Raw genomic sequence first — 15,055 nt, 5'->3', positions numbered from 1 at the left:
ATCCCCTCCCCCTACTTGCTACCAGAATATACAAAGTTTTAAAAAGATCTTAAAAAATCACTCTTATTTTAACCATTTAACATCTCAAAGACATTGAATCATAGATGGCACTTTGAAACTTTATCGTCCATGAATTTGTAGGTCGATGGCGCTATATCCTTATCGTAGTAAAAATCATCTTAAGGATGAAATGAAGAATATTAGCGAATTTGGAATTTTCGATTTGTCTTAGTAAAAATCTGCATCAGTATGAACAGAAAAAGGGCACGATATGAACTAAGACCGCCTCCAAGGTGGCTGAAATGCCCCAGATGTTGTGTAGAGACTATATCCAATTTTATTGCTTTTAAAAATCCATTAGATGAAAGATATGATGAATGTGTACCACCAGAATCTAAATTTACACCTAAAATGCTCTTGGATAGAGCTAGGAGTTTTAAAATTAGAGATCCTCTTACAGCTAATGCACAAGAGGTAGGTCAAGGCTTGACTTTTTCTTCTGAACTTCAGTTAAACCTAGGCTAACTGGGCCTATATCCCTAGGCCTATGTTATTTACAAATATAATAATCATTTTGGTAAAATTCTGCTTAGTTACTTTTGGCTATCTTGGAAAGGGGTTGGGTTAGGAAAATGAAACTTTCAGGGATGGATTTACATGCTAAGGTATGTCCCAGGAAGGTACTTTCAAGTACCTACAGTAAAATTCTACTTTAGCTACTTTTGGCTATCTTGGAAAGGGGTTAGGCCAGGAAAATGACACTTTCCAGGATGGCTCTACAGGCTAAAGTATGTCCCATGAAGGTAGGCTATTTTGAAGCCATGTTTGGAAAATGCAATTCCTGTTATTTGAGTACCTAGAATTATAAGCCATATCAATTTTTTTTTTTCAAAATTTTGGAAATGTATTTGCATATCTTTAAAACCTTATCATTTGGGATTGAACAAAGTTGTGAAGTTAAAAACAATTTAGTTGTACTTCATTTAAGCAGGTTGTAGGATACTTTGTTTAATCAGAAGATCTATTTTGCAAGGTTTCACTCTTATAACACACATATTTTTAAAGGTCAGAACTCTCTAGAGAGAGAAGGAGTAGAGGTAGGTATTTCAAAATACTTTCCCAGGACATAGGGCCTACTTTGGTACTGTTTTATAAAGCAGTAAGCATGTGACAAATGTATTGAAAATTAGAGAGGATAAAACCTGGTACTTACAGGAGATACTGTATAAAGATAGACATTACAAAGGGTTTCTCACTCCAGGAACAATATTTAAACTTTAGTTTTTGGGGGTTTAGGGTGGCTAAAAGGTACCTAAGTTGGGTTGATTAAGTTAGGTGAGGTTACATATTTAATATATGCTATGCTTTAACCACCCCACCCCCCTAATGTGCAAATATATATAGCCCAAATTTTTTTCTGAACTATTATATTTTCATCCTATTTTGTTTTATTTCATAAGCATTAATGAAACTTCACTTTTTGCATGCTTACCACTTTGTAAAATAGTACCCATACTTTAGCTTGTAGACCCATTCCTGAAAGTTTCATTCTCCTAACCTAACCCCTTTCCAAGATAGCCAAAAATAGCTAAAGTAGAATTTTACCTGTGGAAGTTCCATTTTGATATGGAGTTTATCCCATCTCTCCCCTGAGGTAGTACATTTATGTATCAGTGTATGACTAGGTCTTTCCAGAAAAAAAATATGTGAAAGAAACCATTTTCTACTTCATCATATACAGAAAAATTGAAGGCCTAGATAATCATTCCTAAAAACACTTTACTTAAACATTACCCTAAACCCTGCCATATGTCACTCCTATGTTTCAAATTGATTGATATAAGTAGGACAGTCCATCCCTCTCAGCTGTCAACTAATGCAACATCACTGGGCCCATTTCACAGGGACATTCCAAATTGACATCATTGAGGCAGAGCAGAACAGATCCACCATGGACCTTATTTCACTCCAAAGCATGAATTAAGGTAATTGATAGGCTACCCATAAATTAAAGCATCATTGACGGAACAAGAAATAGAAATATGCACAGGAAATATAATTGTGATTGTTTTTTTGTGCATTACGGAGGGGGTGGGTGATATGGTAAAGTGAAACACTTTTAGGAATAATTAGCCAGGCTACATTTTTTCTGCATATTAAAAATTAAGAATTTTTCTTAACATGTTTCCTTCTCAACTGGCCAATTTTACACTGATACCTAAACTAAATCTGTAAGGCCTGTCAACAAGCTACCATTTCACTAGTGCTATCCAATAAAAAACTCATTGCTTATTTCCAGGTGTATTTTTTTAGGACAGGCTAGCCCTGTCCTAAAAAAAATACTAAAACATAATGGTCTAGAATAGTGGCTCTAAAACTAAAATATATTCATTTGCCAACATTTTCAGATTGCAAATATATGCTCATTTTTATAGTTTTATTTACATTGTTACAATTTATCCCCAGCCCCACTCTAATGGTCTCATACATGAGGGGGGGGGGCAGGGATGAACTTGTCAAAAATACAAATAAAACCATAAACACAAAATTAGCTATATAAAAGTATCTTTCTTTTTGTTCTAGGATGTCTTTCAGTATATTTTAAATTGTGAGTGTTTTATATTCAAGCTAATCACATACTTAGTGAGCAGATCTTGACAAATCAAATGGTGAAATAATCCACTTTCTAGGTAGTATAATGGAGATTTTGATAGGATTTAGTTGTTGAAGTAATGATAAGCTGTCTAATTACTGAATATCTTACCCAAATTGATTTATTAGCCTATTTGGTAAAATTCTAGTTTAGGAATTTCTTACTACCTTGGAAAATAGTCAAGTTGGGTGGATAAAACTTTTAGGAATGAATCCAGGGCCAAAAATGTATCCTGGGAAGAAATTGCCAATTTACTTTGCTCCAAGCTGTGATTTAAGGTTTAAGGTACTGTGACTGCCCTTTTTTTATTTTTAGGGCTTAAAGAATTTCATAAATGGCAGGCATATGCCTATCTGAATTCTGACAAAAAACTCCAACCTAATTTTGGGTTTTCATTTTTTTTTTTGCATTAGTTTTTGAAAATACAACTCTTGCTATTTCAGTAGAATCTTAAGTCTTACCAATGATTTTTCCTAAATTTAAGAAATAGATATACCTGCCTTTAAAGCCTTATAAATCAGGATTGAGCAAAGGCATGAGGCTCAAAACACTTCCTGTGCCTTTAAGCACACTTTTATAACATAAAGATTATTTAAGGTCATTACTCTAAGGAGAGGGAAGGGAGTGCTTCAAAATACTTTCCTACAAAGATCACTAAGTTAATGGTTAATAATAGTGGGTATCCAGAAAGAAACATGCTATGACAAAAAAAGAAACATGTTTAGGTTGCTAGATGTATGCACTTGTTTGTGGTTTGTTTCCATTTTTGACAACTCATTCCCAGCCCCCCCCCCTCTGTATTGCCCTAGGCTATATACAAAACAAACTTAAAATAGAAAGTGTACAATTGGATTTCTTATTTTATGCTCCTTTTCAACATTAATTAAAAAAAGAAGTTTTTCAAAGAAAAGTAAAGACCATATTAAACTTAAGATCAACAGAAATAAAAATCTATAATAATTCAAACTCAAAACAACCCAAAGTTACTATAAAAGAATAAATGAAACCCAAAAGAAAGAGAAATTAAATAAACAATCATAGCAAACAAACATACAACAGGTACTAATATAAATGAATAAATAAATCCTAAAATGAGAAACACTTAAATTGAATATGCAAATCAAGCTTAAAACAGACAAGAATCTTGGCTACTGTCTCCTTCCCTAGCTGTAAAAGTATAAAGCCTACTGCATCATCAACATTAAAGATAAAAATTACAGTGAAATAAAATCAGGGAAGAGGGCAGTAGCCAGGCTCTTGTTTGTAGTTACTATCTGTTGTAATTTCTATTAGTATGGTACCTGTTATATGATCTTTGGTCTATTTTGAACAAAATGGCCATCTTGAAAATTCAATCAGATGCATTTGGGGAAAATAAGGCAATGGGGGCTAGTTGCCCTACAATATCTTTCGACTCTTAAAAAGAGAACTAGAACTTTCAATTTGCAATCAAATGAGCCCCCTTCAAAGTTTTTATGACCACCTTTTCCATAAAAACACTATTTTGCCCCAGGGCATAACTTTCAACATGTGCCACTGGTTTCTGGTGGGTTTTATTGACCCCAGAGTTTTTGTTATCTGATATTTGAACTATTTTGAACAAAATGGCTATCTCAAAATTTTGATTGGATACATTTGGAGGAAAAAGGACCGGAAATTATCCAATCAGATGAGCACTTCTCCAAAGTTTATACAACCATCCCTCCCATATGAAGTGCCTCTGGGAAAAAAAAAATAAGATATTGAAACCTTATGACCTTTACTATTGGCAATTGTAATAGTTATTACCCTGACAAAGTACCCCCCCCCCCCCCCCCCATCCATGATGGACATGTTTATAGCTGCAATAATATGTTTGTTTGTTGTTCTTTCCATTGACTGATCTGTTATAAAACCTGTTGCTCTGTGTGGACTCAGAGATATTCAATTTAAACTAGGTGATTTTGCTGAATATTGGACAGAAAAAATACTATGTTAAATGTGTTAAAAATTTAAATAGTAACAAAAGGAAACATGATAAACTGAGCACTGTAAATTAACTTTATATTATAAAGTAAAAATTTCATTGTTTTTTATCTTAGTTTTTTTACATAGCTTATGGCTATATGAAATAATTTTGGGGGGACAGGGAGAGCTGGGGATGGGTTGTCAGAATGCAAACAAAACCATAAAAATGAGCATAAAATTAACAATATAAAAATAACTCTCTTTTTTTTAGCATGTCCCCCCTGGAGAGCCACTATTCTTAACCTTTACTGATCATTTCAGGCTCTAGATGCATTCCTGGGAGTTTTATTCACATAACTAAACTACTTTCCAAGATAGCCAAAAGCCTCTACACTCAAATTTTACTACCTATTGATAGTACTGATGATATTTTAATGATATATAGGGCAAAATTCCTCATCAACAGCTATTGGCTATCATAGAAAGTAGTTGGTCTTAACTAGGCTATGCCCTAGATAATTTTTTGAAACATCTACTTTCTATCTCTTCCCTCTCCACAGGGCACTTACCTTTGATGATCTGACAAAAAAAATGCATTCTGTAGGAAGGAAACTTTGAGAAATCAATCTACAACACTCATAAGGCCCAAGAAAAGTATTCTGAGCCTTATGTTTTTTTTTCTAAATCCCAATTTATAAGCTTTTGATTTTGAAAAATGTGTCTGAAGATTACATTCCCATACGATAAAGTACACCACAGGTTCAGAGGACCTTAAAGCTCCAAAATAGATTAAGTTAGGGTAAGCCTCTTGTAGGGAATCTTGATGCTGGTGTTTCAAGAATATGGTCAGCCTTCCCAGTTTTGTCTCTATTTAGCATTAGCCCAGTCTTATTGGCTGCTTTCTTGAAAGTTTATAGGGTTTAAACTGGACACTGGCATGATAGAACCTGTTCTGGAATAAGACAGAACTAAAAATAAAGAAATATTAATGCTCTTGCCCAATGCAATGGGAGACCAGAAGCTTCTTAGAGTGTCTTCTTATACTGTTTAAGAGAGATGGGAAAATAACTTGACTAAAAAAGTCATTTTCTAGCAACTTGCAATTTTTTATAACATCTGATGTTTCTGGCAGTGCATTAAAGTTGAGACTCCAACTGAAACAAGACCATCCTCATGTTTTTCTTGCAACTTATATTTAGATGCTGCTGTGGGGATATGGTGCTGACCTACTTGGATACTGCAGAACTAAATAACCCCCTCTTTACCAAACATTCAAGTCAACACCATACAAGAGGCTACTCACAAAAGCTGCTAAAATTACAGTTTTTGTGAATTGAATGCAGGAACATTTCTTCACTAAACATTTTGTCAACAACTAGAATAGCCTCAGAGCTGAAATGGCAATTTCACCCACAATTGCATCCTTTAAGTCCAGACTTTACAAAGAATAGAACAGCAAGTCATATAAATATAAATAGGATTGTCCATCCCAATCAATCATCCACTGATGTTAACCTGACCTAAATTCTACCATCATGGGCACAAAGCACAGTAGATCCAATGTTACCCTTAATTTTGCTCTGAAGTGTGAATTAAGGTAACAGAACAGAGGGATACGTAACCTCAAGTGCCTTCATGTCCTTCTTGTACTGGGAATAGACTAGGGCTATGCCAAACTCAAGGGACCAACAGACCATGGTTTTGTATACTTTTTTGACCACACATGGTTTCCTGGTGGTGAACTGGACTGCCCCAAACTGAATGCCACCTATTTGGTACAGGCATTTTAGATTATTGTGTCCAAAATACAGGGGTTTACATTTTGAGGTGTTGAACTACAGTTACAAATCCAATAATTGTCTAGATAGTTTGTTCAAGTATTCTGGAATTTTGACTGATTTTGGTTGCTTAGGACCTGTCCCTCAAGCTTGTTAGGTTTTGCTTGGTCTAAATCTATCAGATTTAGACCTAAATCTTTCAGCCCCATGATGTTTCCCTGTGGCACTCCTCTAACAACAGGTAATGATCCAGTGCTAGAAACGGTAGCTTTAAACCCAGCCCACATCACAAAATGGTATTGTTCTAAAAATAATAGATTTTGATACAATTAAATATTGTACCTAAATCACCATTAAGAACTTTCCTTGTTAGATTTTGTTAAATGCTACTAGTGATTGCATTACTAGTAAAGGAAAAGTGGAATGGTAATTACTGCCTAGTAGAGAGACAAACTCAATCCATGTTATAGTTTAAATTTAATTTCAATACGAGCAGTTCAAACATAGGAGGACATATCAAGAACAAGCTTTAGGGTAATTTAAGGTAATTCAGTTGATGTATGCAACTGAACAAAAGTAGGTGTCTTTTAAAGACTCAAGGAAGTGAGAATCAAAGGAATTACCATGAATCACTATCTGGTAAGTTGGATTCTCCTGCAATAATGTTCTTGCAATTTGCTTTGGATATTTGTTAAACATCAATGACAGCTTAGCATCATTTTGTTGGTTGATTAATTAAAAAAAACAAGTTTTTTTTAACTGAAAGTAAGGAGTGATGTTAAAACTTAAAACAAACAGAAATCATTCTGTATATGAAAGGGGATGTCCCCTCCTCAACGCCTTGCTCTTTATGCTAAAGTTTTTTATTGCTAAAAAAAATAGAGTTGTGAGAAAGTCAAACTTTAGTGTAAAGAGCAAGGCATTGAGGAGGGGACAGCCCCTTTCATATATGGAATAATTTCTGTTCGTTTTAAGTTTTAACATTGCTCCTTACTTTCAGTTAAAAAAAACTTTTTTTTTTTATTTAATTTTTGAACGTTTTGGAATTAATGCAGGTTTTGATTTTGGCTCACTGTACATGAATAATTAAAACAAAATTTGCATATAAATTTTACTTTTATTTGGTTAAATGGCTTTCTTGAAGGTTGTTTAATTTTATTTATGAACGTTTTTAATAGTAATAAATATACATAACTTACGAATTAACTTACGTAACGAACTTCTATATTCATATATTTTTAATATGTACATTAGGGTGCTCGCCCCCTAGTCAATACCTCGCTCTTTACTTCAAAGTTCGAATTTTGTTCCAATTCTTTAAAAATTACCGCTTAATCACTAAGGCCATTAATTAGAATAAGTAGCTCTTATGAAAGTACTAAAAATCTTTGGCTTAAGGAGCGAGGTATTGACTAGGGAGCGAACCCAATCATATACGTAATATTTTCTGTTCTTTTTAAGTTTTTATGTTGCTCCTTACTTATGTTGAAAACTTTTTTTTTTAATTTAATTTAATTTCTGATCATAATGCTGGGAAATCTGGCGCCCCCTTCATAGCAATATCCCTTCCCCCATGAAAACTTCCTCCACGGAACTATCCTCCCGCCTAACCCCCCCCCCCCACACTACCAGAAAAATCCCTCCTGAAAACGTCTGTATATTTCCCAATAACCAATACTGTATGTTAACCTTGGGTGAAGTTCATAACTTTCAGCCCTCCCCCCGGGGATTTTGGGGGATTAAGTCATCCTAAAAGACATAGTTATCATATTTTCTACCATGCTGAACAAAATGGCTATCTCAACATTTTGATTGGATGACTTTGGGAAAAAATGAGCGTGGGAGGGGGCCTAGTTGCCCTCCATTTCTTTAAAGTTTCATCTTAATACCCCAAGCTTTATTGAATACCTAGGATCAAACATCTCTTTTCTTAGTAAAAACGTATATGTTAATAAAAAGCAACTTCAATAATTTTAAGTCCTTGCCCTGGAAGCTATGGGAAAGGTTTTTCAACATACGAATTATAGTTATTTGAACTTGAAAACTATGAACAAAATTTGCCTTAAAATTTTGGACGGGCATATTTTTAGAGAGTAAGGGAGGAAGCCTTACTCTCAAAGAAAAGTAAAGAGCTCCATTAAACCAAAAATGGGCAAAAATAAGGTCAAAAAATATTTCAAGTGTAAAACTCTCACAAACCACCATCAACAAATAAATGAAACCAAAAAGAAACAGAAATTACAATAAATAACCAAGTCAAACTCGAAACGATCAAAAATTAACATGAATAGGGCTGTGTAATAGAAAGTTAAAATAACCATGGGTGTACAAATTAAAAATTCAGAAACAAAAATACAAAAAGCGGAGAAGTTTTAAGACAAATAGAAATTCCATAGGTTTGACACCCATTTTGAATTTTGGTTTAACCCAGGCCACAATCACAAAACAACTGTGAAGACTGGGCAATATAAAATAAACTAAGACGAGTGAAAAAACTGCTCCTCCCTTAGACCTCGCTGGTTGCAAGGTCTGAGGGGGCAAATGTCTTAGAGGAAACTAATTTCTTTGGGGCCATGGTTAGCCCTATTGGCAAAACGTAAGCAATTAGTTTTCTTCTTTCCTCGTGGGTAACTAGATTTACTTTTTTCAAAGAAGAGATTTATGAGGAACTCTACCTTGATTAAGATAATTCTCAGCCATGGTTTTTTTGGACAGCATCTGTTTTGTCAGAAGCCAGAATGCCAAACAGAGCAGATTTTTTTGTTTTGCCCTCCAATCACTTTCTATTAATAAAAAGGACTCTGGCCCTTTCAATTTCCAATTGAAAGAGCTGTTTTCGAACTTTCTATGACAGCAAATGGCCATCTCAAAAACGGCACTAGAATTTATAATTTCCGTTCCAGTGAGCCCTCCCACGATATTCTGGGACCACTGGGTCGATACGATCACCCCTAGGGAAAAAAAACAACAAATAAACACGCATCCATGATCTTTCTTCTGGCAAAAAAATAAAATTCCACGTTTTTGCAGATAGGATCTTGAAACCTCTACAGTAGGGTTTTCTGATACGCTGAATCTGATGTTGAGATTTTCATTAAAGTTCTATGACTTTTTGGTGGTCTTTCCCCCTTTTTTCGAAAATCAGCCAAATTTTCTCAGGCACATAAATTTTGATGGGTAGGAATAAACTTGATGAAGCTTATATATTTGAAATCAGCATTAAAATCTGATTCTTTTGATGTGTCTATTGGTATCAAAATCCCGTTTTTAGAGTTTTGGTTACTATTGAGCTGGCTTGCTCCTTACAGTTTGTTACCACGAACTGTTTGATATTGGGTTGTAATAGGCAGCTAGCACTTGTAAAGGATAATTATATCTTAGTATGTAGATTCTTACACACAAATTCTCCCCAACTGTGCAACTATCTTGAAGATAACCCAATGGAACACCCATTTGATATCAACATAAATTGTAATTCCTTTGCCAGCTTTGCTTTGGGCCAGTTACATCCACTTAATGGGCAAAAACTTCACTGATCACTATTATACTAGGGTTATATTCTCTAACTGAGTAGACAGCAATTCATTATTAGTAGCCTATGTAAGATTAAATAAATAAAAAAATAAGTTTCTTTAACTGAAAGTAAGGAGCAACATTAAAACTTAAAACGAACAGAAATTATTTCGTATATGAAAGGGGCTGTCCCCTCCTCAACGCCTCGCTCTTTATGCTAAAGCTTTTTATTGTTTTAAAAATATAGTTGTGAGACAGAATCAAACTTTAGCGTAAAGAGTGAGGCCTTGAGGAGGGGACTGTAAGTGAATATTAGCCCAATTATTGGACAAATAGCCAAATGTTCTAAAAACTGTTTATTTGTCAGATAGAAAGAATCTAAAAAGCTATCAAGATATACATACAGTTAAAGTAGATAATTGGAAAGCTGGAATTTGGAAGATTAGTTGCCTAAAACAGCCACACTGTACTACAGCCACAGTGCTGGTACAACAACACTTCTCTGCTTCTTTTGGGGATCAGAATAGGCCAGAACTAATATCACAGCTTCAGAGGGCATGTGACTGCTGTTCTCCCAATCAATACTGTTCTCCCAGAAGATCAAGTGGTGCTTTTTATAGTTATAGTGATCATTGAGTATCTATTATGCAAATGGGTATGCATCATTTTCATATTATATATAATATTGTTTTGCAACCCCATGCATTAAGTAACAGCAGTAAGCTATATACAGTATACTTCAGACTTTGAATTCTACACTCCATAGAATAAACATGATATGTGATATAGTGCTTTTGCTAAAATGGTACATGTAAAATTTTAGAGTATGATATTTATGGCTAGCATATGACTTCCAATGAATTAGTTCAAACTTTTAATAGTAATTCAGGAAACTATTGATTTTTCTAACTGCAAGCTATACTAAGTTAAATTTGTTACTGTTCTGCAAATTTAACGTGTAAAAATACTTTTGGCTCAAAGCAAACTAGTTAAAACTTACGTTGTGCTGGTATAATTTCAGCAGCTTTTGGAATGGGCATTAGTATATAAGACACAATAATTAGATTGCTAGGGCAACAAAAAGTGTTACAACAACATTTGGTTTGCTTTGCTGAGTGAAGTGTTGTAAGAGAAATACTTATGATTTTGTTTCTTTGCTATTGAATAAATGATAGTGCTTTCAGCCCCTTAAAACTTTAACCATGATATTCCTCAACTTAAAAAGAATGAAAAAAAACGATAACATTTCCCTTAATAGTTGTCTCAAAAGATGCTATATTCCTGTGTATACTAGCCAATCCTTTATTAATTAAATAAAAAAAACAAGTTTTTTTTAACTGAAAGTAAGGAACGACGTTAAAACTTAAACGAACATAAATTATTCCGTTTATGAAGGGGGCTGTCCCCTCCTCAACGCCCCTATATTTGCGATAATTTTTTTTTTTTTTAAAAAAAAATCGAGTTTTTAGAAAGTCAAACTTTAGCGTAAAGAGCGAGGCGTTGAGGAGGGGACAGCCCCTTTCATATACGGAATAATTTCTGTTCGTTTTAAGTTTTAACGTCATTCCTTACTTTCAGTTAAAAAAAACTTGTTTTTTTTATTAAATTTTTGAACGTTTTTGAAATAATGCAGGGTTTGATCTTGGCTCACCGTACATGAATAATAATAAAAAAATGCATATTAATTTTACTTTTATTTGGTTAAATGGCTTTCTCGAAACTTGTTTAATTTTATTTACGAACGTTTTTATTAGTAATAAATATACGCAACTTACGTAACGAACTTCTATATTCATAGACTTTTAATATGTATATTAGGGGGTTCGCCCCCTAGTCAATACCTTGCTCTTTAAGCTAAAGTTCGAATTTTTTTCCAATTCTTTAAAAATGAACCCTTAATCACAATCAGTTGAAATCAGTTGAAAAAATTGTTGTTTTTTTTATTTAAATTCTGATCATTTTCTTTGATAATAATGAAAAATCCGGCGACCCATTCATGGCAGTAACCTTTCCCCCATGAAAACTTCCTCCGTAGAAAGGTCCTCCCATATAACCACCGACCCCCCCCCCCCCAACTACCAGAAAAAATCCCCCCCTGAAAACGTTTGTATACTTCACAATAACCAATACTGTATGTTAACGTTAGGTAAAGCTCATAACTTTCAGCCCTCCCCCCGGGGACTTCGGGGGATTAAGTCATCCTAAAAGACATTGTTATCATATTTTCGACCATGCTGAACAAAATGGCTATCTCAAAATTTTGATCGGGTGACTTTGGGAAAAAATGAGCATGGGAGGGGGCCTAGTTGCCCTCCATTTTTTTGGTCACTTAAAAAGGGCACTGGAACTTTTAATTTCCGTTCCAACGAGCCCTCCCACGATTTTCTAGGACCATTGTGTCAATACGATCACCCCTGGGGGACAAAACAAATAAACACACATCTGTGCTCTTTCTTCTGGCAACAAATGCAAAATTCCACATTTTTGTAGATAGGTGCTTGAAACCTCTACAGTAGAGTTTTCTGATACGCTGAATATGATGGTGTGATTTTCATTAAGGTTCTATAACTTTTAGTGGGTCTTTCCCCTTTTTTTCTAAAATCAGCCAAATTTTCTCAGGCGCGTAACTTTTGATGGATAAATTTAAACTTGATGAAACTTATACATTTGAAATCAACATTAAAATCTGATTCTTTTGATGTATCTATTGGTATCAAAATTCCATTTTTTAGAGTTTCGGCTACCATTGAGCCGGCTCGCTCCTTACCACAGTATATATAATAGCAGTATGATCGTTCCTTGTCTCACCCATTATAAAAACCCGGACCGAGGTGCGAGTGCTCCAGAGAACGTATAAACATAAGCGACATTAGATCTTTTCACGGGTAGACAAGTCAGATCTCTCTTGAACGCGAAACTTGGCTTAAACGTTGGAACACTAATTTTGAAGAAACTAATTTTAAATTAATTTATTCCAATACATACATGAAAATCGGTAATTAGTAGTGCATTGTTATTATTAGATGTTTTTAGGAATTAAAAATAGGTTTCAAAGTCTCAAGTTGGTTTCTAAGGCATTTTGAGAAAGTCTGCCAAAATACGTGTTCCATGGTAATTGGACCGCTGATGGCAGATCAAATGAGAGGAGCTGTTTGTACGCGCCGACATGTATAGGCCTATACTACGAAAACTTTACGAAAAAGAAAGTTTTTTTTTTAAAGAAAAGTAAAGGCCATATTAAACTTAATATCAGTAGAAATATAAGCCTACAATAACTCCAACTCAAAACGACTAGAAATTATTATTAAAGAATAAAAAAGGAAAGGAGAATAATTGGTATGGCTGTAACACTGCATATCAATTTATATATAGTGGGCTGTAATAATGCAAAAGGTAAATATAACATTGGTTTAAGAATGGAAAGAAAGACAAAGAATGCATTTACAACGATAATCAAGTTAAAAATAAGTTTTATTTGAACAATGCCATAAAGCGATGACATTTGATTATGATATTTGGTGCTTCGCATTGATATTTCAGTTTTAAAAGTTTTATCAATTTTCTGAAAACTCCCTAAGAATTTTACGAAAAACACTTCTTAACAGAAGTTTGGTATTTTCTTGGATAGGCTATTGTGGCAACTTTTACCACAGCAACCAATAATTGGAACCCAAATCCGAAAATTGGTCTCAATCAGGAACCCTTATCGCTATCTAAATTCACAAATTGCAAAGATTTTCAAACAGAGGTGTTTATTGTTTAAAGTTCAGGAAAGGTCTGCCCATTTCATACGAAAATATAGATTGAAAACGAAACTAATCTTATCTCGGCTCTCCGCCAAAACAGGTAATTAGCCTTTTCAAGTTTCACAGGAACTACAATCTGAGATAATAAATATCACGACGTGAAAAAAAAAATGATAAGCCATTCAGTGGCGGATCCAGAGGGGGGGGGGGGTTAGGGGTGTCCCCCCTAAAGTAGTCTAAATAGTATAATTTACCTGATTAACGCAAGTTTGCATTAATTAAACTTGCTCCTAACGTAAGTTTATCGGATCAACCTATTTGGTGCCCCCTTCCTAAAAAATCCTGGATCCGCCCCTGAAACCATCACACCTATTCCACCAGTTATTAGAAAAAAAAATTCCTTATTTTTACAAATTTCATCAACCCCTCGCCCCCTTTTTTATAAAATCCTACATAGGCCAGTCAGTTGAGTCCATTGTGTATAAATAATAGATTAAGTCATAATTTGTATATAAATTAAGTCATACCTGTGAGATGGGACAGTTGCAAACCACTTGGCCGGCTCACCAAGTTTTTTTCTGCTTTCGCAATTACGAATAATGCAATTTCTAACCATTTCTCATTGATTGACTCATACGCACTAACCCGCTAATGTATAAATAAGTTGGAGGAGCTTTTTGTTCGCACCGAGAATGAAGAGCCAGAAATCATCTGCGGTAAACTTACTGCCTAATTATATAAACTGTGATTCTTACTTACAGTCGTTACCATGAACTGTTTGATTTGTACCAAAACACAACTTGTGGTGTCATTCATAAAAATATAGCACGCAAAAGTGCGGGCTATGTTGCTTTGGCTAAAAAAAACTTCTATTAATTGTTTTCCAAGTTATTGATGTTAAAAAAAGGTTTGATTCTATCTATATTTGCATTTGTTCAGCGCATATATACTTTATTTATAAAAACAAAACTGTTTCTTGCATTGCAATATCATTTATAACTGTTTGGTAGGCTATTGTAAAAACAAATAAAAGGTACACCAAATAGCACAAGCATGTTGCCACTTACCACAAAGAAAAAACAAAACAGTTTTTGCTTATGATTCACTCCTTGTGATAGAGCAGAAATCTTCAGACAGAAAAAGAAATTGGAGCCTCCTAGTCCTTGTACTGTAAAGTTCAACTATCTACAGCCTCTGGATTAAAGTATCTCTGGCTATTATTAAATTAAATGTCAAGCTTGGATTCCTACTGAATTTGTAGTGAATTTTAATGCAGAATATAGATCGGCCAGAAGGCATGGACATCTGTAAAATCCAACCCCTCTGTGCCTTTGTAACCTTGCCTACCTTGGTTTTCTTATCATTTAATTGAAAGTTCTTTGCTAAGTTTTAGTTCAAACAAGTTGAAATCAGAGGTA

General features: G+C 34.4%; 1 protein-coding gene across 4 annotated transcripts in view; it reads left to right on the top strand.

Moving 5' to 3' along the window:
• Nucleotides 1–209: 209 nt before the first annotated feature.
• Nucleotides 210–15,055, top strand: part of LOC148949255 (mRNA-capping enzyme-like) — a 77,880-nt gene continuing 63,034 nt past the window's right edge. For all 4 annotated transcript variants that reach the window (XM_089093306.1, XM_089093307.1, XM_089093305.1 and 1 more), the window contains exon 1: nt 210–474. In XM_089093306.1, coding sequence (XP_088949432.1) covers nt 250–474 — 225 coding nt within the window. In that variant the 5' untranslated portion in view covers nt 210–249. The remainder of the gene's footprint in view (nt 475–15,055) is intronic.

Source organism: Artemia sp. Qi Xiang Cuo, chromosome 8 (genome assembly GCF_049724085.1).
Source record: "Artemia sp. Qi Xiang Cuo chromosome 8, ASM4972408v1, whole genome shotgun sequence".
In the NCBI taxonomy this organism is placed as follows: Eukaryota; Metazoa; Arthropoda; class Branchiopoda; order Anostraca; family Artemiidae; genus Artemia; species Artemia sp. Qi Xiang Cuo.
The sequence above is the reverse complement of the archived record's forward strand: the minus strand, read 5'-3'. Positions and strand labels throughout refer to the sequence as shown.